General features: G+C 42.9%; 2 protein-coding genes across 14 annotated transcripts in view; both read left to right on the top strand.

The window, feature by feature from the left end:
- The window catches only part of LOC105475191 (RAD17 checkpoint clamp loader component), a 47,741-nt gene extending 27,450 nt beyond the window's left edge, over positions 1 to 20,291 (top strand). For all 11 annotated transcript variants that reach the window (XM_011730264.3, XM_011730254.3, XM_011730261.3 and 8 more), the window contains 4 exons: positions 425 to 574; positions 4,951 to 5,071; positions 16,036 to 16,093; positions 19,517 to 20,291. In XM_011730264.3, coding sequence (XP_011728566.1) covers positions 425 to 574; positions 4,951 to 5,071; positions 16,036 to 16,093; positions 19,517 to 19,778 — 591 coding nt within the window. In that variant the 3' untranslated portion in view covers positions 19,779 to 20,291. The remainder of the gene's footprint in view (positions 1 to 424; positions 575 to 4,950; positions 5,072 to 16,035; positions 16,094 to 19,516) is intronic.
- Positions 20,292 to 20,592: 301 nt separating this feature from the next.
- Positions 20,593 to 26,524, top strand: part of LOC105475188 (MARVEL domain containing 2) — a 31,792-nt gene continuing 25,860 nt past the window's right edge. Inside the window, exons 1-2 of one of the 3 annotated variants that reach the window (XM_011730240.2) lie at positions 20,593 to 20,663; positions 25,274 to 26,437. In XM_011730240.2, coding sequence (XP_011728542.1) covers positions 25,289 to 26,437 — 1,149 coding nt within the window. In that variant the 5' untranslated portion in view covers positions 20,593 to 20,663; positions 25,274 to 25,288. Of the gene's footprint in view, positions 20,664 to 20,773; positions 20,866 to 20,937; positions 21,242 to 25,273; positions 26,438 to 26,524 lie in introns of those variants that run through there. The other 2 variants (XM_011730241.3, XM_011730238.2) reach the window with 2 other exon arrangements.

The following is a 26,524-nucleotide window of genomic DNA, read 5'->3' as shown; positions in this document are numbered from 1 at the left end:
TACAGGCATGAGCCACTGTGCCCGGCTGCATAGTCATATTTTAGTTTTAATTATATTTTAATTATATTAACTAATTACGTTAACTAATAAGTTATATAATTAACTTTCCAAAGAAAGTTAACACTAATCTAGCAATATATTCTCCCTATTCAGATTTCCTCATTTGCCTAAAAAATGTATTCAAAGTTGTTTCCCCTACCCCTGTCCAAGATCCACTCAGGGTTTACACATTTAATTTGATTGATATGTCCCAGTGGAATTTGCTTTAGATAAATTTATAGTGCCGTTATTTATAAGGCTGTAGTGATGTTGAAGAAAGTGAACACATAGAAACTAAATACGGTTAGTATTTTGTATGTATCGGGAATACCAGTAATGCTCTTTTATAAATCTATTTTCTTTCACATCTTGTCTCATTTGTTAGACATGCTCTTTACTCAGGGAATATAGCACATCTATAGCTACGAGAGGTGTGATACATTCCAACAAAGCCCGAGGATATGCTCATTGCCAAGGAGGAGGATCAAGTTTTCGACCCTTGCACAAACCTCAGTGGTTTCTAATATATAAAAAGGTAAAAAAAAAAAATTGTATACTTTGAATATGTGAACTTTATAGTATATGAATTATAACTAAAAGCAGTTATTTTCTTTAAAACATAACAAAGGAAAAAATGTGTCATTTTTAATGAAATAGTTGCTAAGGTCCACAATTAGATTCTGAGTTTTTATTAAACATAAAAAGGTTACTCTTAAATGCTTGTACAATTTTTTAAGGGAAAAAAGACCATCAAAATTTGAAAACATATACATATTTTATTAGTTCAGTTTTATTGGAATCAAAGCATAGTTACATTTTATTTTATTTTTTATTTTTTTATTTTTTGAAACGGAGTTTCGCTCTTTTTGCCCAGGCTGGAGTGCAATGGCACGATCTCGGCTCACTGCAACCTCCGCCTCCCAGGTTCAAGCAGTTCTCCTGCCTCAACCTCCCAAGTAGCTGGGATTACAGGCACCAGCCACCACGCCCGACTAATTTTTTGTATTTTTAGTAGAGACAGGGTTTCACCATGTTGGCCAGGATGGTCTCGATCTCTTGACCTCGTGATCCTCCTGCCTCGGCCTCTCAAAGTGCTGGGATTACAAATGTGAGCCACTGTGCCAGGCCATATTTTATTATTTATTTTTTTTTTAATTGAGGCAGAGTCATTCTGTCACCAGGCTGGAGTGCAGTGGTGCCATCTCGGCTCATTGTAACCTCTGCCTCCTAGGTTCAAGCAATTCTCTCACCTCAGCCTCCCGAGTAGCTAGGATTACAGGCATGTGCCTCCATGCCCAGCTAAGTTTTGTATTTTTAGTAGAGACAGGGTTTCGCCATGTTGGCCAGGCTCTTCTTGAACTCCTGACCTCAAGTGGTCCACCTGCGTTGGCCTCTCTAAGTGCTAGGATTACAGGCGTGAGCCACTGCACCCAGCTGCATAGTTATATTTTAGTTTCAATTAAAAACAAACTTTAGGGCCAGGCATGGTGGCTCACACCTGTAATCCCAGCACTGTGGAAGGCCAAAACAAGAGGATCACTTGAGCCCAGGAGTTTGAGACCAGCCTGGGCAACATAGTGAGATCCCATATCTACAAGAAAAAGAAAAAAATTATAAATAAATAAACCCTAGTTCAACCTGAGAATGCTGACTGGAAAATAGAAATCCCTAGTATATAAAATTTCAGTTAGGCAGGCAGAATAAGTTTTCTTTTGTTTTTTGTTTTTGAGACTGAGCCTCGCTCTGCACCAAGCTGGAGTGCAGTGGCGCAATCTTGGCTCACTGCAACCTCCGCCTCCCAGGTTAAAGCAATTCTGCCTCAGCCTCCCTAGTAACTGGGACTAGAGGTGTGCGCCACCTTACCTAGCTAATTTTTGTATTTTTAGTAGAGACAAAGTTTCAGCATGTTAGCCTGGATAGTCTAGATCTCTTGACCTCATGATCCACGTGCCTCGGCCCCCCAGAGTGCTGGGATTACAGGTATGAGCCACCATGCCAGTGCCCGGCCAGGAGGAATAAGTTTTAAGTTCAAGAGAGATGTTGTATAACATTGTGACTATTAATAACAATGTATCATGTATTTGAAAATCACTGCTGGGTGTGGTGGCTCACGCCTGTAATCCCAGCACTTTGGGAGGCCAAAGTGGGCATATCATAAGGTCAGAAGATCAAGACCATCCTGGCTAACACAGTGAAACCCTGTCTCTACTAAAAATACAAAAATTTAGTTGGACGTGGCAGCGGGCGCCTGTAATCCCAGCTACTCTGGAGGCTGAGGCAGGAGAATGGCGTGAACCCAGGAGGTGGAGCTTGCAGTGAGCTGACATCGCGCCACTGCACTCTAGCCTGGGAGACAGAGCAAGACTCCGTCTCAAAAAGAAAAAAAGAAAGAAAATCACTAAAACAGTAGATTTTAAGTGTTCTCACCACACACACAAAAATATATGTATGTAAGGTAATGCATATGTTAATTGGCTTGATTTAGCCATTCTACCATATTTACATATTTCAGAACATCATATTGTATACTATAAATAGAGAGCTTGTCAATTTAAATTAATCAAAGAAAGGAGAGGAAATCTTGGCCTTGCCTCTATGTGGACAAGGTATTTACCTAATGTGTTCTTACTCTCCACAGCAAAAAATGTAGATGATTGAATTATTTAGAGGTAAAAAATGGGTGGCACACAAGTTGAAGACAAAATACACAACAAAGTTTTCAAAATGAATTGCCAATCTTTAAAAATCAGACTAATGATTAAAAGATACAAATTTCGACTGGGCGCGGTGGCTCACGCCTATAATCCCAGCACTTTTTGGAGGACAAGGCGGGCAGAACACGAGGTCAGGAGTTCCAGACCAGCCTAACCAACATGGTGAAACCCCATCTCTACTAAAAATACAAAAGTTAGCCGGGTGCGGTGGTGCGCTCCTGTAATCCCAGCTACTCAGGAGGCTGAAGCAGGAGAATTGCGTGAACCCAGGAGGCGGAGGTTGCAGTGAGCCAAGATCATGCCACAGCACTGCACTCCATCCTGGGTGACATAACAAGACTCTGTCTCAGGAAAAAAAAAAGTTAGATATGAATTTCTAGCTTCAGAATTTCTGGAATCTCCTGGTAGGAAAAAAAAAAAAAAAAAGGCCAGGTGCAGTGGCTCACACCTTTGGAAAGCTGATGTGGAAGGATCACCGGAGCCCAGGAGTTTGAGACCTGCGTGGGCAATATGGTAAAATCCCATCTCTATAAAAAAAAAAAAAACAATTAGCTGGGTGTGGTGGCACACACCAGGAGTTTGAGACCAGCCTGGGCAACATAGTGAGATCCCAAATCTACAGGAAAAAGAAAAACAAAATTTTTTTTGTTTTTCCTACCTAGTGCCAGCTACTTGAGAGGGTGAATTGGAAGGATTGATTAAGCCTGGGAGGCAGAGTTTGCAGTGAACAATGATTGTGCCACTGCACTCCAGCCTGGGCAACAGAGGGAGACCCCCATCTCTCAAAAAAACAAAAGGAAAGTGAAGTATAACACTGGCTCATATTTCTGCATGGCAGCAATCACCTTGCCATGTAGCATCTGCCCCTTTGAGATGAGAGTAGTAGGTACCACTGTCCCCAGCTGGTTCATTCACTTATATTGCCTGCTTGAATTCTGTAATATCTGAATTCATGACCCCTGGACTGGGTCGTCTCTGAGATGTCTTCTGATTCTAAAGTTATACAGCTGAAAATTACCCTATAATTTATTACCTAGGACATTTTTTCCAACAGATTTCTTCGAGAATTTAATCATTTTTAAGCAATTTATATCTCATTGACTTGCTTTGTCTTTTTTTTTTTTGAGACAGAGTCTCGCCCTGTCGCCCAGGCTGGAGTGCAGTGGCGCGATCTCGGCTCACTGCAAGCTCTACCTCCCAGGTTCAAGCAATTCTCCTGCCTCAGCCTCCCGAGTAACTGGGACTACAGGCGCATGCCACCACGCCTGGCTAATTTTTTTTTTTTTTTTTTTTTTGAGACGGAGTCTCGCTCTGTCTCCCAGGCTGGAGTGCAGTGGCCGGATCTCAGCTCACTGCAAGCTCCGCCTCCCGGGTTCACACCATTCTCCTGCCTCAGCCTCCTGAGTAGCTGGGACTACAGGTGTCCGCCACCTCGCCCGGCTAATTTTTTTGTAGTTTTAGTAGAGACGGGGTTTCACCGTGTTAGCCAGTATGGTCTTGATCTCCTGACCTTGTGATCCGCCCGTCTCGGCCTCCCAAAGTGCTGGGATTACAGGCTTGAGCCACCGCGCCCGGCTGGGCTAATTTTTTATATTGTTAGTAGAGACAGAGTTTCACCATGTTAGCCAGGATGGTCTCGATTTCCTGACCTCGTGATCTGTCTGCCTCAGCCTCTCAAAGTGCTGGGATTACAGGTGTGAGCCACCATGCCTGGCCTGCTTTGTCTTTTATAGCATATATATTAATTTTGCCTTGTAGCTACATATAAATTATCTGAGACTGTTAGCTTCTGGAAGGCAGGGATTGTGCTTTTCTCTTGCTCAGCGTAACATTATGTTGACTACAGAAAACAAATTATTTCATTAAAAATAATATTTTCATGTAATTTGTGGTGTGTGTGTGCTCATAAATAATTCCTTTGAGTTTTAAATTTGGTTTTCTTATACATTCAATGTCTTTTAAAAATTCTTGTTTATCAAATGTGAAATAGTTACGTAGGTAAAATACTCTATTAGACAATGTTAGACAAACTATAAAGGACTACTTATTTAAGCTATTAAAAGTATATTTGTGGTATATAAACCTACAAGTTAATATAAACTTACTGTGTACGTTTATATAGTAAACTTAGTTTGTCTAGGAATACATATTTTTAATTTCATTTTTCCTTTCATCTTTTTTTTTCTTTTCTATACAGTATCGGGAAAATTGCCTGGCAGCAAAAGCACTTTTTCCTGATTTCTGCCTGCCAGCTTTATGCCTCCAAACTCAGCTATTGCCATACCTTGCTCTACTAACCATTCCAATGAGAAATCAAGGTAATAACATAAGTTTTTTTTTTCTTTTAAGAAGTAGGGTTTTTCATTAATTTATTTTATTTTATTTTATTTTTTATTTTTGAGACGGAGTCTCGCTCTGTCACCCAGGCTGGAGTGCAGTGGCCGGATCTCGGCTCACTACAAGCTCCGCCTCCCGGGTTCATGCCATTCTCCTGCCTCAGCCTCCTGAGTAGCTGGGACTACAGGTGCCCGCCACCGCGCCTGACTAGTTTTTTGTATTTTTTTTTAGTAGAGACGGGGTTTCACCGTGTTAGCCAGGATGCTCTCGATCTCCTGACCTCGTGATCCACCTGTCTCGGCCTCCCAAAGTGCTGGGATTACAGGCTTGAGCCACTGCACCCGGCCTATTTTATTTTTTTAGATGGAATCTCGCTCTATCGCCCAGGCTGGAGTGCAGTGGCGTGATCTTGGCTCACTGCAACCTCTGCCTCCTGGATTCAAGCGATTCTCCTGCCTCAGCCTCCGGAGTAGCTGGGACCACAGGTGCGTGCCCCCACACCTGGCTAATTTTTGTATTTTTAGTAGAGACGGGGTTTCACCATATTAGCCAGGATGGTCTTGATCTCCTGACCTTGTGATCCACCTGCCTCGGCCCCCCAGAGTGCTGGGATTACAGGCGTGAGCCACCGCGCATGGCCAGAACTAGGGTTTTATATCAGTATCTTTTTGTGGGCCAACTTATTGCTATATGCAGTGAGATACTTTTTTTCCTTTTATTTTTTGATCCAGATAATTCTGCATCCTTTATGTTTTTTTAAAAAAAGCATCAAACAGGCCAGCTGTGGTGGCTCATGCCTGTAATCCCAGCACTTTGGAAGGGCAAGACAGGCAGATCCCTGGAGGTTAGGAGTTCGAGACTAGCCTGGCCAACATGGCGAAACTCTGTCTCTACTAAAAATACAAAAATTAGCCAGGTGCGGTGGCACGCGCTTGTAATCCCAGCTACTCAGGAGACTGAGGCAGGAGAATCACTGGAATCCAGGAGGTGGAGGCTGCAGTGAGCCGAGATCGCATACCTGCACTCCAGACTGGGTGACAAAGTGAGGTCTGTCTCAAAAAAACAAAAAGCATCAAACGATATAGAAATATATAAAGGGCTGGACACAGTGGCTTACGCCTGTAATCCTAGCACTTTGGGAGGCCAAGACTGGGAAACTCCATTTCTACTAAAAAAAAACAAAAAATTAGCCGGGTGTGGTGGCACGCGTGTGTAATCCCAGCTACTCGGGAGGCTGAGGCAGGAGAATCTTGAACCCGGGAGGCAGAGGTTGCAGTGAGTCGAGATCGGGCCATTGCACTCCAGCCTGGGCGACAGAGCGAGACTCTGTCTCAAAAAAAAAAAAAAGAACTTCCTAAAGTAAAAATTGAAAGTACTTCCCCTACAACCACAGGTTGCTTTGACATTGCTTTGACAGATTAATGTAAACTCTTCCAGATACTCTTCTGTGAATGTAAAGACATGCAGAATGAGGCAAGCTTTCATTTGCTTATATCACTTACTGTGGATAGCCTTTCATATCTTATAAGTTAACGTCAGAGCAGTAATGCTAAAGTGTATTGAAATCTAACTCATTTTTTCCAAATTTATAAACATTTTATTTAACCTTATGATGTGTATTTTGGTTGATTTCAGTATTACAAAAATGCCTATTAATAGTATATTTTCATTATGTTTCTATGTTATGAAATTATAATGCTACAAACATTACTATGCCTGTGGCAGTATACACCTGGATACGTTTTGAAAATGTTGTGCATTCATAGGCAAAAATGGGATAATTTTTGGGCAGTGGTCATGATAAATCTGTTGATCAGAATCCAGAGATTTCCCTTCTCTTTGCCAATTGCTTTAAGAGTACACTAGTTTTTGGCTGGGTGCAGTGGCTCACGCCTGTGATCCCAGCACTTTGGGAGGCTGAGACGGGCAGATCACGAGGTCAGGAGATCGAGACCATCCTAGCTAACATGGTAAAACCCCATCTCTAGTAAAAATACAAAATAAATAAATAAATAAAATTAGCTGGGCCTGGTGGCGGGCGCCTGTAGTCCTAGTCCCAGCTGCTTGGGAGGCTGAGGTAGGAGAATGGCGTGAACCTGGGAGGCAGAGCTTGCAGTGAGCGAAGATCGCACGACAGAGCGAGTCTCCAGCTCGAAAAAAAAAAAAAGAAAGAAACAAAAGATTACACTAGTTTTTAAACTTTTTATTATTTTTTTTTTGAGACGGAGTTTCACTCTTGTTGCCGAGGCTGGAGTGCAATGGCATGATCTCGACTTACCGCAACCTCCGCCTCCCAGGTTCAAGTGATTCTTCTGCCTCAGCCTCCAAAGTAGCTGGGATTACAGGCATGTGCCACAACACCTGGCTAATTTTTTTTTGTATTTTTAGTAGAGGTGGGGTGTCACCATGTTGGCCAGGCTGGTCTCGAACTCCTGGCCTTAAGTGATCTGCCCACCTTGGACTCCCAAAGTGCAGAATTACAGGCATGAGCCACCACACCCGACCACTAGTTTTTAAACTTTATTTTGAAATTTTAGGCCGGGCGCGGTGGCTCACGCCTATAATCCCAGCACTTTGGGAGGCCGAGGCAGGTGGATCCCGAGGTCAGGAGATCGAGACCATCCTGGTTAACACGGTGAAACCCCGTCTCTACTAAAAATATAAAAAATTAGCTGGGCGTGGTGGCGGGTGCCGGTAGTCCCAGCTACTCCAGAGGCTGAGGCAGGAGAATGGCAAGAACCCAGAAGGCGGAGCTTGCAGTGAGCCGAGATGGCGCCACTGCACTCCAGTCTGGGCAACAGGGCGAGACTCCATCTCAAAAAAAAAAAAAAGAAATTATTTTAAACGTAAAGATGCAAGAATAGTACAAAAAAATTCTTGTATATCCTTCACTAAGTTTCCCCATTGTTACATTTTTTACCATATTTGCCTAATTATATTCTCTCTCTTTATAAGCATGCACATATATGTATTATTTTGCTAAACTAGTTTTGAGTAAATTGCAGGCATGATATCCCATTATTCTTAAAAACTTAAGTCTGCCCTTGCTAAAAAGCAAGGATATTTTCCTGCATAACCACAGTATGCACATCAAATCAGGAAATTAGCATTAATACCATTTATTTTATAGTCCCCATTCAAATTTTGCCAGTTGTCCTAGTAATGTCCTTTTTTAATTAATAGAGATGGGATCTCGCTATGTTGACCAGGTTGGTCTTGAACTCCTGACCTCAAGCAATCCTCTGGCCTCATCCTCCCAAAGTGCTAGGATTATAGGCACAGGCCACCGCACCCAGCCCTAATAATATCCTTTGTAAAATGATAACTCCCCATTTCTTGTCCAGAATCCAATGAAAGATAACCTCGTGCATTTAGTGATTCAGTTTCCATGTGTTTTTAGTCTCCCTTCATCTGAACAGTTTTTTAGTCTTTCTTTGTCCATGACATTTTAGAGGCATACAGGACAGTTACGGTGTATACTATCCCTCAATTTGGATTTGTCTGGTGATTCCTCATGACTGGATTCAGGATATGTATTTTTTTGGCAGAAATACCACAGAAGTGATCTTAAAAAAAATGGCAAGGAGAGGAAAGATATCTGGATTCTGACCAACAGATTCATCATGTCCACTGCATAAACGTTATTTTTGCCTATGAATACACAACATTTTAAACACTTTAAGTATCAATACTCACAAAAGCTATAAGATAAAACACTTCATTGTATCAAAATAGATATTTACTCTTTAATCCTTTCTTCTGATCACTGATAAGGTCAACTCTGTTTAAAATTTCTGTGCCAGGCATGGTGGCTCATGCCTGTAATCCCAGCACTTTGGGTGGCCGAGGTGGGAAGATCGCTTGAGCCCAGGAGTTTGAGACCAGCTTAGGCAACACAGTGATACCTTGTCTCTACAAAAAAATTTAAAAATTAGGCCGGGCGCGGTGGCTCAAGCCTGTAATCCCAGCACTTTGGGAGGCCGAGGCGGGCGGATCACAAGGTCAGGAGATCGAGACCACAGTGAAACCCCGTCTCTACTAAAAATACAAAAAATTAGCCGGGCGCGGTGGCGGGCGCCTGTAGTCCCAGCTACTCAGGAGGCTGAGGCAGGAGAATGGCGGGAACCTGGGAGGCGGAGCTTGCAGTGAGCCGAGATCGCGCCACTACACTCCAGCCTGGGCAACAGCGTGAGACTCCGTCTCAAAAAAAAAAAAAAAAATTTAAAAATTAGCTGGGTGTGGTGGCTTGCACCTGTAGTCCCAGCTACTCGGGAGGCTGGAGTAGGGGAATCACTTGAGCCCGGGAAGTGAAGGGTGTAGTGAGCTGTGATCACCCCACTGCACTCTAGCCTGTCTAGCTTGGGTGACAGGGCGAGACCCTCTCCAAAAAAATAAAATAAAATTTCTGAGATGTTTTGGTAAGTTATATGGTATATTACTAATATTTTTAATATGACACAAATTCTGTTTTCTCTTTTGAAGATTAGCACCACAGACAGGTGATCATTAATGAAATATGGCCCTTAAAATACACATTACAAAAGAGAAACTGATGGTAAAATTGCTGGTGAAGTTAACTTTTATCATTTATCCACTAATTAAAAATTCTGATTCGGGGATCACATCTCTAAGCTGTTCATATCAAAGAGCTATTTTTTAAAGATCCTGATTATAGGCAACAAAAGCAAAAATAAACAAATAGGATTACCTCAAAACTGGAAAACCTTTGCACAGCAAAGGAAACAACAGAATGAAGAGCTAACCTACATAGTGGGAGAAAATATTTGTAAATTATACATCTGATTGGGGTTAATAATCAAAATATATAAGGAACTCAATGCAATAGTAAGAAAACAACCCAATTAAAAAACAGGCAATTCCAGCCTGGGCAACATGGTGAAACCCTGTCTCTACAAAAAAATAGATAAAATTGGCCAGGCGCGGTGGCTTACGCCTGTAACTCCAGCACTTTGGTCGGCCGAGGTGGGTGGATCGCCTGAGGTCAGGAGATCGAGACCAGCCTGGCCAACATGGCAAAACCCCACCTGTACTGAAAATACAAAAAATTAGCTTAGTGCAGTGGCAGGCGTCTGTAATCCCAGCTACTCAGGAGGCTAAGGCGGGAGAATTGCTTGAACCTGGGAGGCGGAGGTTTCTGTGAGCCAAGATTGCACCATTGCACTCCAGCCTGGGCAACAAGAGCAAAATTCTGTTTTTAAAAAAAAAAAAAGATAAAAATAGCCAGGTGTAGTGGCACATATGTATAGTCCCAGCTACTTGGAGGCTGAGGTGGGCGGATGGTTTGAGCCTGGAAAGGGAAGGTTGCAGTGAGCCGAGATCATGCTACTACATTCCAGCCTGGGGCACAGAGTGAGATGCTGTCTTAGAAGGCAAAGGACAGGATAGACATTTCTTAAAAGAAGACATACAGATGGCCAATAGGTAAATGAAAAACTGCTTAACATTAAAACTTAACACTAATGATCAGGGAAACACTTTAAAACCACAATGAGATTTCATATTACACCAGTTAGAATGGCTGTTATCAAAAAGACAAATGATAACAAGTGTTGGCCAGGGTGTGGCGAAAAGGGAATCCTTACAGAGTTAGTAAGAATGTAAATTAGCACAGCTGTTTTGAGGAACAGTATGGAGGTTCCTTAAAAAACTGAAAATAGGCCGGGCACGGTGGCTCACGCCTATAATCCCAGCACTTTGGGAGGCCAAGGCAGGCGGATCACGAAGTCAGGAGTTTGAGAGCAGCCTGGCAACATAGTGAAACCCCGTCTCTACTGAAAGTACAAAACAAAACAAAAAAACAACTAAAAATAGGCTGGGCATGGTGACTCACACCTGTAATCCCAGCACTTTAGGAGGCCAAGGTGGGCAGATCACCTGAGGTTAGGAGTTCGAGACTAGCCTGACCAACATGGTGAAGCCCTGCCTCTACTAAAAATACAAAAATTAGCCGGGCATGGTGGTGCATGCCTGTAATCCCAGCTATTTGGGAGGCTGAGGCAGGAGAATCGCTTGACCCTGGGAGGCAGAGGTTGTGGTGAGCCAAGATCACGCCATTGCACTCCAGCCTGGCAACAAGAGCAAAACTCTTGTCTCAAAAAACAAACCCTAAAAATAGAACTACCATATGATCCAGCAGTCCCACTACTGGACATATATCCAAAGAATATGAAGTCGAGGCCAGGCACAGTGGCTCATGCCTATAGTCCCAGCACTTTGGGAGGCGAGGCAGGCAGATCACTTGAGGCCAGGAGTTTGAGACCAGCCTGGCAAACGTGGTGAGACCCCGTCTCTACCAGAAATATAAAAAATTAGCCAGGTGTGGTGGTACACTCCTGTAGTCTCAGCTACTCTGGAGGCTGAGGCAGAAGAATTGCTTGAATCCAGGTGTTGGAGGTTATAACAGTGAGCTGAGATCATGTCACTGCACTCCAACCTAGGTGACAGAGCCAGACTCCATCTCAAAAAATATATATATATATGAAGTCAATATGTTGAAGAGATATCTGCCCTCCCTCCCATGTTTTATTGCAGCATTATTCACAATAACCAAGGTATGGAGTCAGTCTAATTGTCCATTGGATGAAGAAAATGTGGTATATATACACAATGGAATATTATTTGGCCATAAAAAAGAACAAAATTTTGTCATTTGCAACAACATGGATGAACCTGGAAGACCTTATTTGAAATGAAATAAGCCAGGCACAGAAAGACAACTATTGCATATTCTCACTTATATAGGAGCTAAAAAAGTTGATCTCATAGTAGTAGTGCACACAATGGGATTACCATGGCTTGGGTGATAGGGGAGATGTTGATCAAAGAATACAAAATTTTGTTACGTAGGAGGAGTAAATTCAAGAGTTCTGTTTTACAACATGGTGACTATAAGTAGTATTTTGTGTGTCGGAGGTGGGGGGTTTGTTTCTTTTTTTGAGTCAGAGTATCACTCTTATCACCCAGGCTGGATTGTGGTGGTGTGATCACAGCTCACTGCAGCCTAAACCTCCTTGGCCCAAGTGATCCTCCCACCTCAGCCTCCTGAGTAGCTGGTAACCACAGGTGCGCACCACCACACTTGGCTAATTTTTGTATTTTTTTTTCTAAAGATGGGGTTTTGCCGTGTTACACAGGCTGGTCTTGAACTCCTGGATTCAAGCAATCCTCCCACCTCAGCCTCCCAAAGTGCTGGGACTACAGGTGTGAGCCACCACACCCAACCAATATATTGTATTCTTGAAAAATGCTGAGAGTGAATGTAAAGTGTCTTTGCCACTTTGCCACAAAAATAATAACTCTGTGAGGTAATATATATGTTAATTAGCTATAGTTCGTCATTCTACAATGTATGTATTAAAACAATATGTTGCCCACAGTAAATATATACAATTTTGTTTGTTAATTAAAATAACTCTGATTGTAGTAGCTTTTTTTTTTTTCTTTTTTTGAGATGGAGTCTTGCTGTATCTCCTAGGCTGGAGTGCAGTGGCACCATGTTGGCTCACTGCAACCTTTGCTTCCCGGGTTCAAGTGATTCTCCTACCTCAGCCTCCTGAGTAGCTTGGATTACAGGCACACACCACCACACCCAGCTAATTTTTGTATTTTTAGTAAAGATGGGGTTTTACTGTGTTGGCCAGGCTGGTCTCAAACTCCTGACCTCAGGTGATCCGCCTGCTTCAGCCTGTGTAGTAGAATTTTTAACAGGTAAGTATCCAAAGGTCCTCATAGTGTTAGATGTGCAAACTTTAAAAAGTTTATAAAAATTAGTAAAAGTAAGATGTTTTGGTTTTTCTTACAAATTTTTATACTGTTTCTTCCGCTTTTATTTACTATGTCATTTTCAGCCATTATTTCTTTAAATATTTTTCTGCCTCTTTCTGTCCTTCTAGTCCTTCATTAGGTTATGTTCACTTGAAAGTGCTCTACATTTTTCTGAGATTTTGTTCATATTTCTTCTGTTTTCTCTATGTCAATCTATGTCCAAATCGTTTTTTTGTTTTTTTTTTTTGAGACAGAGTCTCCCTCTGTTGCTTAGGCTGGAGTGCAGTAGCACCATCTCAGCTCACTGCAGTCTCCACTTCCTGGATTCAAGCAGTTCTCCTGCCTCAACCCCCTGAGTAGCTGGGATTACAGGCACATGCCACTATGTCTGGCTAATTTTTGTACTTTTAGTGGAGATGGGGTTTCGCCATGTTGACCAGGCTGGCCTTGAACTCCTGACCTCAGATGATCTACCTGCCTCAGCCGCCCAAAGTGCTGGGATTACAAGCATGAGCACCATGCCTGGCCTATGTCCAAGTTTGATTCTGGTTCAGATCTACTGTTGAGTCCCTTTAGTGAATTTTTCATTTTAGTTATTGTACTTTTTGACTCCAGAATTTTCATTTGGTTCTTTTTATAATTTTTGTCTTTTTGTTGATACTCTTTTTCATGAGACATTGTCATCACAGCTTTCTTTACTACTTTAAGTGTGATTTCCTTTTCTACTTTGAAAGTACTTATAATGGCTTACTGAAGTATTTTTCTGTTGAATTTAATGTCTGAGCCCTCACAAAAGCAGTTTCTTTTGCCCATATTTTTCTTGTGTGTAGGTCACACTTTCCTGTTTCTTTACATGTCATAATTTTTTGTTGAAAACTAGATGTTTTAGGGAACATATTGTAGCAATTTTGGAGAATATTGATTCTCCTCCTCTGGGGCTTGTTTTTATTGTTGTGTGCTTGTTTATTTGTTTAGTGACTTGGCTAAACTCATGTAATGAAGGCTGTCTTTTGCAATATGAAGCCTTCCTCCCTCTTTCTTCAGAGAGCTCATCCTTGGCTGTGCCCACAGTTTACTTGGGATGATGGTGGTTTTAGCAGAGCTCACTTTGTGTCTTTCCCTGATATCTCTGTATAGCTCTCTGCTTCCTTTGGTATCATGCTGTTGGCTCCCCTAATTACTTTTTTTCTTTTTGGAGGGTGGGGGAAGGGTCTCACTTTATTACCTAGACTGGAGTGCAGTGGCACGATGGCTCACTGCAACCTCCGCTTCCCGGGCTCAAGCAATTCTTATGCGTCAGCCTCCTGAGTAGCTGGGACTACAGGCGCATGCCACCATCCGCAGCTAATTTTTCTATTTTTAGTAGACATGGCATTTCACCATGTTAGCCAAGCTGGTCTTGAACTCCTGACCTCAAGTGATCCACCCACCTTGGCCTCCGACAGTGCTGGGATTACAGACGTGAGCCTGACTACTCCCTAATTACTATCTAATTGCCGTGTTTTCAGCAGTGCTCTAGGACAAAAATTTCTCCACAGTCTGATCCAATTTAATTTGGGCAGTTGTAGGCTTTCAAGCCAGTTTCTGAGGGTTGTTCTGAAACCAGGAAGGCTCTTCTTAGTTGTCTCTTTCCCTGGTTGTTTCTTATGAACTAGTTGGCTTATGTTTAGCTTGTTCTTACTTAAGAGGAGCTGGTTTCAGGGGTGCCCTTTAGGCTTGAATTTCCCCACACTATGTTTCAAATAATGTCAGTTCCTTTGGGGAAAGCTTCAGAGCTTTTTCCTATGGACTGCCTCTCCTCTGGGCAAAATCTCTAAGCCACTTATTCTGGTTGGGTGCCCAGCTGCAGAGGTAGCCTCTGATTATTTTGGCTTGCCTCTCCCAGTGTGTACTATCTGCTGTGTAACAAACTGGGATAAGGGAGACTGCAGTTGGGACAGGGGACAGTGCCTTTGGGTTAGAACCTCTTATCCTGTGAGTAGGGCTGGGTGGAGAAAGGAAGCCCCAATCACCCTGCTATACTCCAGTAGGAAGGAGTCGTTAGTTCTTGGCTACACCCACCTGGAATAAAATGTTCATCAAGCTGAGCCCTCTTCAGCTCAGGATTGGGAATAGGAGGGAGAGAATGGGAGTGGCTCAGATGCCTCGGATTCTTCCTGTTTGATTTTCTTGAATAGATCTCTTCTCATTTGCTGTATGCTATTAGGACAATTTCCAGAGACTTTAAATGATTGATTTTTTAAAATTTTCACCAATTTTGCTTATGTCTGGGAGTGGGTACACAAGAGCTTATGCTGTCATCCTGAAAGTTGACTATGTCATTCTTTTTCTTTATGAATTTTTAATTGTGATAAAGTATACAAAGCATAAAGTTTATCACCTTAACCATTTTGAATTTTACAGTGCAGTAGTGTTAAGTATATCCACCTTGTTCTGCAACCAGTTTGCGAAACTTTTGCTTCTTGTAAAACTGAAATTCTATAACTATTAGCATTAATTCCCCTTTTCCCTTCCCCCTGGCAGCCACCATTCTACTTTCTGTCTCTATGAATTTATGACTCTAAATACTTCATATAAGTGGAATCATACAGTATTTGTTCTTTTGTGACTGGTCTCACTTAGAATGATGTTATCACAGTTCATTTGTGTTACAGCATGTGTCCTTTTTAAAGCTGAGTAATACTCAATTAGATGTATCTACCACATTTGGTTATCCATTCATCTGTTGACGGACACTTGGGTTGCTTCCACCCATTGATTATTGTTAATGCTAATATGAACATGGGCATACAAATATCTTTTGGAGACTCTGCTTTTAATTCTTTGGGGTACATACCCAGAAGTGGAATTGTTAGATCATACAGTAATTCTATTTTTAATTTTTTGAGGACCCACTATACTGGTTTCCACAGCGGCTACACCATTTTACATTCCCATGAGCAATGCACAAGGGTTCCATTTTCTCCACATCCTTACCCATACTTCCTGTTTTCTGGTTTTTTATAACAGTCATCCTTAATAGATGTGAATTGGCATCTCACTATGGCTTGGATTTGCATTTCTCTAAAGATTAGAATAAGCACATCTTTTCATGTGCTTATTGGCCATTTGTATATTTTCTTTGGAAAATTGTTTACAACTTTTAAAAAATCTGTTTCAGCTCAGATTTCTTTTATCCAAGATATTGGAAGGCTCCCTCTGAAGCGACACTTTGGAAGGTAAGCTGATCATCTCAATTTCCAAAAAGCTGATAATGAAATGTCTACTGAATATGTTCAATATGAATTAATAACTGTTATCTGTAACATCCAAGAAAGACATACTGTACCTAGTAATTTATAAACATTATATTATAGACCCTTTTCTTAAATATAAAGCATATTTTCACCTATTTCCAATGGACTATACCAGATTAAATGGAATCAGGGAATCACAAAGGCAGAGGAATCTTTAAAATCCTCCAATTCAACAAATCTAGAAACCCCTTTCCAGCTTTCCTGTCGAGAGATGTTCTTAGCCTATGCTTGAAGACCTGCAATGACTAGGAACTGCCTCAGAAGGAGCAGTGTCCTTGATATATTCTTATTTTAGAAAATTTAGACAAGCAAAAAATAGATATGTGTGTGTGTGTGTGTGTGTGTGTGTGTGTGTGTGTATATATATATATATATGAGATTCATTTTATTGGAAAGTAGCTTCTGTGCCATTATCAGTGATTAACACAAAACATATACTTCAGTTTGACTTAGCTTATTTGTAAGATTGAATTAAGCGCTCAGGAATTGTTTAAAGATTTTAAAAATAGCCGGGCGTGGTGGCTCATGCCTGTAATCCCAGCACTTTGAGAGCCCGAGGCAGGTGGATCACCTGAGATCAGGAGTTCAAGACCAGCCTGAACAACATGGTGAAACCCCATCTCTACTAAAAATACAAAATTTAGCTGGGTGTGGTGGCACATTCCTGTAATCCCAGCTACTCAGGAGGCTGAGGCAGGAGAATCGCTTCAACCTGGGAGGTCGAGGTTGCATTGAGCCAAGATTACACCATTGCGTCCCAGCCTGGGGTGCAACAACACAAAAGCAAAACTCCATCTCAAAAAAAAAAAAGATTTAAAAAATCTTGCTTACTGGATGCATGGACAAAAGTAAGTGATAGAAATGGCACCTCTGACTCCTCCTATCTTTTCTCCTATTTCTGGTCCCAAATGGAAAACTCTTGTGATGTGAGGTTTTTCCCCCTGTCTATCCTCAGAGATTGATTAAGTCCTTTGTAGTGTTAATGTTTTTTTCTGATTACTGGCTTAGCTATGCGGAGCCCATCTTTCCTATCACAGAAAGACCATGATGGATCTTGAAGCATCGTCCCACTGGGATGTAATCAGGGCTTATACATTTCATAAACACTGTGTTTCTTCTCACATCCCTCTGAATGAAAGCAGGACCAGATCTCTTTGATGGCTCCTTTCCCTGACCCCCTAAGTTTATGGCATCAAAATAAAGACAAATAAAGACAAGTATCTTCTATTGTATTTTTGCTCCTGAGTTGTATTGGGTTGCTGCAAAAGTAATTACTTTTACACAAGCCTAAATTGAACGAGAATCTTCACTATTTTATTATTGGTTCAACTACCTACTTGATGTGACTTCAGAGGCAGTATTTTCTTTTCTTTTCTTTTTTTTCCTAGACAGAGTCTCTTTCTGTCGCCCATGCTGGAGTGCAGTGGCACGATCTTGGCTCACTGCAAGCTCCACCTCCCAGGTTCTTGCCATTCTCCTGCCTCAGCCTTCCAAGTAGCTGGGACTACAGGTACCTGCTACCACGCCCGGCTAATTTTTTTTTTTTTTTTTTTTTTGTATTTTTAGTAGAGACGGGGTTTCACTGTGTAAGCCAGGATGATCTTGATCTCCTGACCTCATGATCTGCCCACCTCGGCGTCCCAAAGTGCTGGGATTACAGGCGTGAGCCACTGCGTCTGGCCACGAGAGGCAGTATTTTCCATGGTGTATGTTACAATGACTGGTACTATCTTTTATTTATGTAGACCATATTTAAAACCATCGTATGTTTAGTATTTAGTATTTATTAAATATTAGTACTTAATTTTTTTTTTTTTTTTTTTTTTTTTTTTTTTTTTTTTTTTTTTTTGAGACGGAGTCTCGCTCTGTCACCCAGGCTGGAGTGCAGTGGCCGGATTTCAGCTCACTGCAAGCTCCGCCTCCCGGGTTCACGCCATTCTCCTGCCTCAGCCTCTGGAGTAGCTGGGACTACAGGCGCCCGCCACGTCGCCCAGCTAGTTTTTTGTATTTTTTAGTAGAGACGGGGTTTCACCGGGTTAGCCAGGATGGTCTCGATCTCCTGACCTTGTGATCCGCCCGTCTCGGCCTCCCAAAGTGCTGGGATTACAGGCTTGAGCCACCGCGCCCGGCCAGTACTTAATATTTAATAGATGTTTAATTTCCTGTAATTCAACCTATACATTATTTTTGCCCATTTAGCTTCTTTTCAACTTTTACTATCCTAGCCTTGTAGATAAGTTATCATGCACTTCAAATACTATTTACTTAGGATGAATTCCTACAAATGAAATTGCTGGATCAATAGTATATACCTTTTGGGGCTTTTCTTCTTTATTGCCAAATCGTTGGCAAGAAAATTTTTCCAATTTTATATCCACTTACAGTGTATCAGTATGTTCTTTTCTCCTAACCCTTGCCACCACTGGGTTTTAAAAGTATCTTTGCCAGTTTAGAAGATGACAGTAGTAGGCCAGGCGCAGTGGCTCATGCCTGTAATCCCAGCACTTTGGGAGGCTGAGGTGTGTGAATCATCTAAGGTCAGGAGATCGAGACCAGCCTTGCCCAACATGGTGAAACCCCATCTCTACTAAAAATACAAAAACTAGCTGGGCGTGGTGGTGCCTGCCTGTAATCCCAGCTACTCTGGAGGCTGAGTCAGGAGAATCGCTTGAACCTGAGAGGCAGAGGTTGCAGTAAACTGAGATTGCACCACTGCACTCCAGCTGGGGCGATAGAGCAAGACAGTCTCAATAAAAAAAAAGAAAAAATCTTTACTGAAGACATTATTTCTTTTTATTTTTAGGTGTTTTCTTGTGGTTTGGATTGGTTTCTTTTTTTTTTTTTTTTTTTTTTTTTTTTCCTGAGGCAGAGTCTTGCTCTGTTGCCGCCCAGGCTGGAGTTCAGTGTGGCACTAGCTTGGCTCACTGCAACCTCCGCCTCCTGGGTTCAAACAATTCTCCTGCCTCAGCCTCCTGAGTAGCTGGGATTACAGACACATGCCACTATGCCTGGCTAGTTTTTCTATTTTCAGTAGAGATGGGGTTTTGCCATGTTGTCCAGGCTGGTCTTGAACTCCTGGCCTCAAGTGATCTGCCTCCCTCGGCCTCCCACAGTGCTGATAGTATAGGCATGAGCCACCGTGTTCAGCTCCTTTTTGTATTTTAAGTTGTAGGAACTTATTCACAGTTTGTCATTTACCTTGTAATTTTGTTTTTGTAGTTAAAGGGACTAGCTGAACAGCACAATGTAGGTAAATGAAAGATGGCTTCATAATCATCACACTCATGGTGTAATTTAAAAATCTCCCCCTTTGGTTCTTGTTAATGCCTGCAATGAATCTGACAGATTGAAAATGGAAGCCCTGACTGACAGGGAACATGGAATGATAGACCCTGACAGCGGAGATGAAGCCCAGCTTAATGGAGGACATTCTACAGAGGAATCTCTGGGTGAACCCACTCAAGCCACTGCGCCGGAAACCTGGTCTCTTCCTTTGAGTCAGAATAGTGCCAGTGAACTGCCTGCTAGCCAGCCCCAGCCCTTTTCAGCCCAAGGAGACATGGAAGAAAACATAATAATAGAAGACTATGAGAGTGATGGGACATAGAAGCCAGCCTGCTAATCTGATTCCTACTTCACAGGTTCATTTTTGTTTCATTCAGTGGTACTTCAGCAGAGTTAATATGCTTTTCTGATGAATTACACAACAGTTTGTTAATTCTTCATTCTTGTAGTATTTCATCACAAGAAACCTACTCTTCTGTCATCTTGAAGTAAATAGAAGATCAAGCCTTCAAATCTCTGAATTTTTTCTGTAGTATTTATTAAATCTGTGAGTGGTTTAAGGAGCGGTCAGTGTGTATAAAGTGTGTTTCAACATTATGCCAAATATCAAAATGTGAAGGACTAATTCAGGATGCAAAAACGTTATGGCGGGTTGTAAATATGAACTATACCACAGTTTAGGATGCAATTATGAGTGTAAACTGTGTGCCTTATTTACACTTCATTGTCTTCAGCTTCTCATATATAGTTTTGATGTGTTGTACAGTGGAATATCTTAGATACTTTTTGGAAAGTATTTACATAATTTATATCACAATTAAAATGTTGAATTTCATTTTGTTTCTCCTGTCTTTTAACGTAAATTACCTAGCATGCACTGTCTGCCTTAGATCCTTAGGCACAGTGCACGAATCTCCCTCACCCCGTGTCAGACTTTTCAAAAGATAGGGAAGAGGACGGCAAAGCTGAGACGAGAACTGTAACTATCTTTCCAAAAGAGCCCCGTGTGTAGTCATTGCCGCGAGGTGCCGGCCGGTGGCACCGATCAGCCTGGGTCCAGAGTGGGAGTCGGGCCGATAGAGCCGGGCGGGGCAGAGCTGGGCGGGCAAAGCTGGGCTCGTCCCGCCCGGCCCCACCCCCGCCCCGGAGTCAGATACCGGTTTCAGAGTCCCGGGCGGCGTGCGCGCTTTTCCTGGCGACTGCGCAGGTAAGTGGGGCCGGGGTGGACTGCGCAGGTAAGTGGGGCCACGTGACCGGGAGAGGAGGGCCCGGCGGCCCCCAGCCCAGGTGTGCGGGGACCGAAGGGTGCCCGCGCTCGGCGGCACTCAGCCTGCCATAGCCCGCGGGGGAGGCCGGAGCCAGGGATCGGGGAGGCCCGCGTCCCGCCGGGTTTCGCTCTGCAGACGCAGGTGCGGCCGAGCCGCCGTCCTTCCGGGCGCGGGGCGGGGCGCGGCGCGCACCTTGGGGCGATCCCGGTGCTCCTGACCTGGGAGATCTCCCGGCTTAGTTTCGGCCTCGTTGGGGCGGAATCTCCAAAGACAGTGGGTTTCAGCCAGAAACGCGAAGACGAACGCCCAGCCGGCGCGGGCAGAGCCGAGGACGCAGTGAGATTTGTGAGACCGGGCGCCCAGAGGCTGGCGCGGGGGATACCCCACAGCGAAAATGCTCGGTACCCCCGGGCAGTCGTGGGTTAGTTAGAACCACAGAGCTTTTCCCGATCCCTTGGAAGCGCAGAAGTATCCGAAATCTACCCCTTTCTTGGGTCCAGCAAAACTTTTAAGCCAGGTAAACCGGTGGTTCTGTTTGTGGAAAGGTGACCAGGCATGATTCCTGTGACACTTAGCTGGGGGAGCCATTTCTCCTGCCGCTGCCGCGGCTTTCCAAAATGAATGTACGAGAGTGAAGTAAGAGTCCGGGGCCTGAGCGGGACAAAGACACACGCTGCCGCAGCCTGCGGGACCAGAACGGACTCTCAGTGACATCCTGAAAGACATTAGGGGTATCCAGATATTTAAGATGTAATGAAATACAGCTAACCATTACCTTCTAAAAATCACATTAACTTGCTTTTCCACAACTCTATAATAATTGCTTGTTTTTTATTTAAAAATGGATAAGGTGATTTGATTCAAATAAGCCACTTCACAGGTGAAGAGTTAAATCCATTACAGTGAATCTTATTTTTACCAGTGAGTTGAATTAAGCATGGTGTATCCTGTAAACGCTGTGTAAAACTTGCTAAAATCATTTGTTATGCTTTTGCTTCTACATTTCTTAGGAATGTGTTTCAAAAACTAGAGTCGTAATAGCATTTCTAGAACTTACACTTTTCTTAGAGAAAGGTAAAAGAGAAAGGTACAAAAATAAATGATTGTTATAATATACAGAACTGCTTTGCACTGGGCACCTTGCTGGGTCCATCAGAGTTAATCCTTTAAGGTCAGAGTGCCCTATTAGAAGACCCTAGGGTTCCACCCCATTCTCTTGTCTCCAGTCTGTACATATTCTCTGTGCCTTGCTTGCCCCCTTACATCTCTTCCTGGATTTTTAACGCATCTGAAACACTCTTCAGTCTACTGCTCCCCAAGGCTAAGCGGGAGGGGTGGAGAATGAAGTATAGACAGATAAAATGATCAGATGTCTGGGGTTTACTTCAGAGGACTCAGCGGCGGAGGAAATAGTATGGGGAGTATAAATGAAACAAGTTTGGCAACAAATTGATAAATGTAGAAGCTGGATGTGGGTACACAAGGGTTCATAATGCTATTCTTTCTACTTTTTATTATATTTGAAAATTTCTATAATAAAAATTTTAAATACCTATCTAGCATTTGACCTCTTCTCACGATCTCAGAGATCCATTGGATTATTTCAATGGCCTAGCCAGTCTTCCTGTTTTACCTCTTGCCTTCTGAAGTGTACTCTCAACACAGCATCCATAGTGATACTGTTAAAATTAGTCAAATCATGTCACTCCTCTATTCAGAATTCTCCAGTGGCTTCTCATCTCACTCCCAGCAAAAGACAAAGTCCTTTCTTTCCAGTGGTTTTCAAGGCCCTACATGATTCAGATGGCCTCAGTTCTACTATTCACCTTCTTACCCACTTTGCTGCTGCCACAGTAGCCTCCATGCCTGAATATTTCTTGAACATACCAGGCACTCCTGCCTCAGGGCATCTGCGCTAGCTGTTCCATCTGCCCGAACACTTGTCCCCGATAATGGCCGGGCTTCCTCCTTCACCTTCAGTTCTACACTCAGATGTCCCTTTCTCTATGAAGATTTCCCTGGTCACTCGGTTTAAGATTGTAACATCCTGTCACCATTGCAGTCTTTACCCCATTTCTCAACTTTGTTCTTTAGCATACTGTATATTTCATTTATCATCTGTCAATCCGCCCGGCACTCCCCCAGTTAAAGCATCATGAAGGCAAGGATTTCAGTCTGGTTTGTCCACCAGTATACCTTCAGCATGCCTGGTGCAAGGCAGGTTAAATGAAGGGTCTTTGTTTTCCAAAGTAAAATAAAATAAAGCCTTAGGAATTTCCAAATCGTTCAACAGTATAAAGCTGGGGTTATCAGACCAGGTGCAGTGGCTAACGCTTGTAATCCCAGCACTTTGGGTGGCCAAGGCAGGAGGATCGCTTGAGCCCAGGAGTTCAAGACCAGCCTAGACAACACAGTGATACTTAATGTCTATTAAAAATTTTAAAGAATTAGCAGCGGAGTGTGGTGGCTCACGCCTATAATCCCAGCACTTTGGGAGGCCGAGGCGGGCGGATCACGAGGTCAGGAGATCAAGACCATCCTGGCTAACACGGTGAAACCCCATCTCTACTAAAAATACAAAACATTAGCCAGACATGGTGGTGGGCACCTGTAGTCCCAGCTACTCGGGAGGCTGAGGCAGGAGAATGGCGTGAACCCGGGAGGTGGAGCTTGCAGTGAGCTGAGATCGAGCCACTGCACTCCAGCCTGGGCGACAGAGCGAGTCTCAAAAAAAAAAAAAGAATTAGCTGGGTATGGTGGCATGCGCCTGTAGTCCCAGCTACTCAGGAGGCTGAGGCAGCAGTGAGCTATGATTATGCTCCTACTCTCTGGCCTGGGAAACAGAGTGAGACCCTGTCTTTAAAATATTAAATAAGTAAATAAGTAATAAATAAGTAAAACAATAACAAAAAAGATGGGGTTATCCATTTTAATTTTGAGACCGTAGTATCAAGTACAATACCATGTGCCCAGTTTAAGTCTTCAATAATGAGACTTGGCAGGGTGTGAATGAAAAAAAAAATTTTAATTCTTCAAGCAAAATACTTATAAACAATTTGAGAGAGAAATTCGGCATACCTTAACCCTAGTAGTTAATTCGCAAATGGTTTTCTTCCTGTGTATGGGTGCAGAGCACTGATTTCATGAATCAATAGGCTTAGTAAAAGTGCATTTTCTGCTTTATTTTTGAAGTGGATTAAATACCTTCTGAGATACTTGAGTCTCTCCTTGGGAACAGTAAATCACCTGAATTGCTCTGGAAAGAGTAATATTAATGGTCATTGCTGCCATTCTCTATTGTGCCTTGGGGGAGCCTTAGCCTTTGGTGATTGTTGTCTCTGAGATTCAATTTTTTTACATCTAGTTTCCATTGTTAATATTTTAGACTGGAAGAAGCAAGTCTTCTAAAATGACTTTGTTGATTTAGGAAGGGGAAGGGCTGTGCACTCCCTTTGTTTTAACAGACTGCTTCTCCTAGGCTATTCCAAGTGAAAATGAAGAATATTTGCTGACCCATCAAATTTCGCTACACTCAAACTCTTAGTATTTTGATTTAGATGTTTGAGGAAATGACTCTACTTGGGAGTATGTTCGCGTTCTGTTTTGTTAAAGTTTTGTCACTTTTGTTCTTTTATTGTTTAATAGGTCTCACAGATAAATTACATTTATAAATATTTCAGTTTTCATTTCTTTTTTTTTTTCCCCCTTTTTAGAGACAGAGACTCGCTGTGTCACCCAGGCTAGAGTGCACTGGTGCAGTCAGAGCTCACTGTAACCTCAGACTCCTGGGGTCAGGTGATTCTCTCCTCTACCTTAGCCTCCCAACTAGCTGAGACTGGGCACAGCACCACACATGGCTAATTTTTAAAAATTTTTTGGGTAGATACAGGTCTCACTATGTTGCCAGGCTGATCTTCCACTCCTGGCCTTAAGTGATCCTCCTGCCTTGGCCTCTCAAAAGTGCTGGGATTACAGGCATGAGCCATCATGCCCAGCCTAACATTTCAAATCTTGATTGCATTTAAAATGGCATAGAATGATGACTGTATCCCTAGGTAATATAATTGTTTGAAATATAGAAAATCTATATTGTTAAAATATACATATTTGTCTTTTTTTTTTTTGAGACAAGGTCTAGCCCTGTCACCCAGGCTGGAGTGCAGCGGCGCAATCTTGGCTCACGGCAACCTCTGCCTCCTGGGTTCAAGCGATCTATATCTCAACCTCCCGAGTAGCTGGGATCACAGGTGCATGCTACCACGCCTGGCTAGTTTTTGTATTTTCAGTAGAGGTAGTGTTTCACCATGTTGGTCAGGCTGGTCTCAAACTCCTGACCTGAAATGATCCGCCTGTCTTGGCCTCCCGAAGTGCTGGGATTACAGGCATGAGCCACCATGCCCAGTCTCATATTTATCATTTTTGTATATCATAATAATTAGACATGATCCTGTTGGTCTCCTAAATAGTTTTTGCTACTACGTGAATAAAATCAGCATCGTTGAGAGGATAAGTAACTAATCATAAGTGATAACTTTACATTTGGCCACAGGTGTGAAAATCACAAATGTCATCAAATGATGGAAGATCCAGGAATCGGGACAGGCACTACGATGCGGTCCCAAGCGACCTGCCCTATCAAGATAGCACCATAAGAACCCGCCCAACTCTTCACGACAGTGAGCGGGCAGTGAGCGCTGATCCCTTGCCACCACCCCCTCTCCCATTACAGCCACCATTTGGGCCAGACTTCTACTCAAGTGACACAGAGGAACCAGCTGTAGTGCCAGATCTCAAACCAGTAAGGCGCTTTGTCCCCGACTCCTGGAAGAACTTCTTCAGAGGGAAGAAAAAGGACCCCGAATGGGATAAGCCAGTGTCTGATATCAGATACATCTCCGATGGAGTGGAGTGTTCACCACCAGCCTCTCCAGCAAGACCAAACCACCATTCGCCCCCCAACTCCTGCAAAGATCCCTACGGAGGGTCAGGAGGAACCTTTAGTTCCCGGAAAGAGGCTGACGCAGTGTTTCCCCAGGATCCCTATGGATCTCTAGACCGACACACACAAACAGTGCGAACATACAGTGAGAAGGTGGAGGAGTATAACCTCAGGTACTCCTACATGAAGTCGTGGGCAGGCCTGCTGAGAATACTGGGGGTGGTGGAGCTGCTTTTGGGGGCCGGTGTCTTTGCTTGTGTCACAGCTTACATTCACAAGGACAGTGAGTGGTACAACTTGTTTGGATATTCACAACCGTATGGCATGGGAGGCGTTGGTGGACTGGGCAGTATGTATGGGGGCTATTACTACAGTGGCCCTAAGACCCCTTTTATACTTGTGGTTGCTGGATTAGCTTGGATCACCACCATTATTATTCTGGTTCTTGGAATGTCCATGTATTACCGGACCATTCTTCTGGACTCTAATTGGTGGCCCCTAACTGAATTTGGAATTAACGTTGCCTTGTTTATTTTGTATATGGCCGCAGCCATAGTCTATGTGAATGATACCAACCGAGGTGGCCTCTGCTACTATCCGTTATTTAATACACCAGTGAACGCAGTGTTCTGCCGGGTAGAAGGAGGACAGATAGCTGCAATGATCTTCCTATTTGTTACCATGATAGTTTATCTCATTAGTGCTTTGGTTTGCCTGAAGTTATGGAGGCATGAGGCAGCTCGGAGACATAGAGAATATATGGAACAACAAGAGGTAAGTGATTTCGTAATCCCTCATTTGTGTGTATATGTTTGTTTTTTCTGTTATTTGCTCGCTTGTTAAAAAAAAGTATAGTGCTCA

The sequence above is a fragment of the Macaca nemestrina genome, chromosome 6, assembly GCF_043159975.1.
Source record: "Macaca nemestrina isolate mMacNem1 chromosome 6, mMacNem.hap1, whole genome shotgun sequence".
Taxonomy (NCBI): domain Eukaryota; kingdom Metazoa; phylum Chordata; class Mammalia; order Primates; family Cercopithecidae; genus Macaca; species Macaca nemestrina.
Note: the sequence above shows the minus strand (reverse complement) of the source record. Positions and strands in the feature narration are given on the sequence as shown.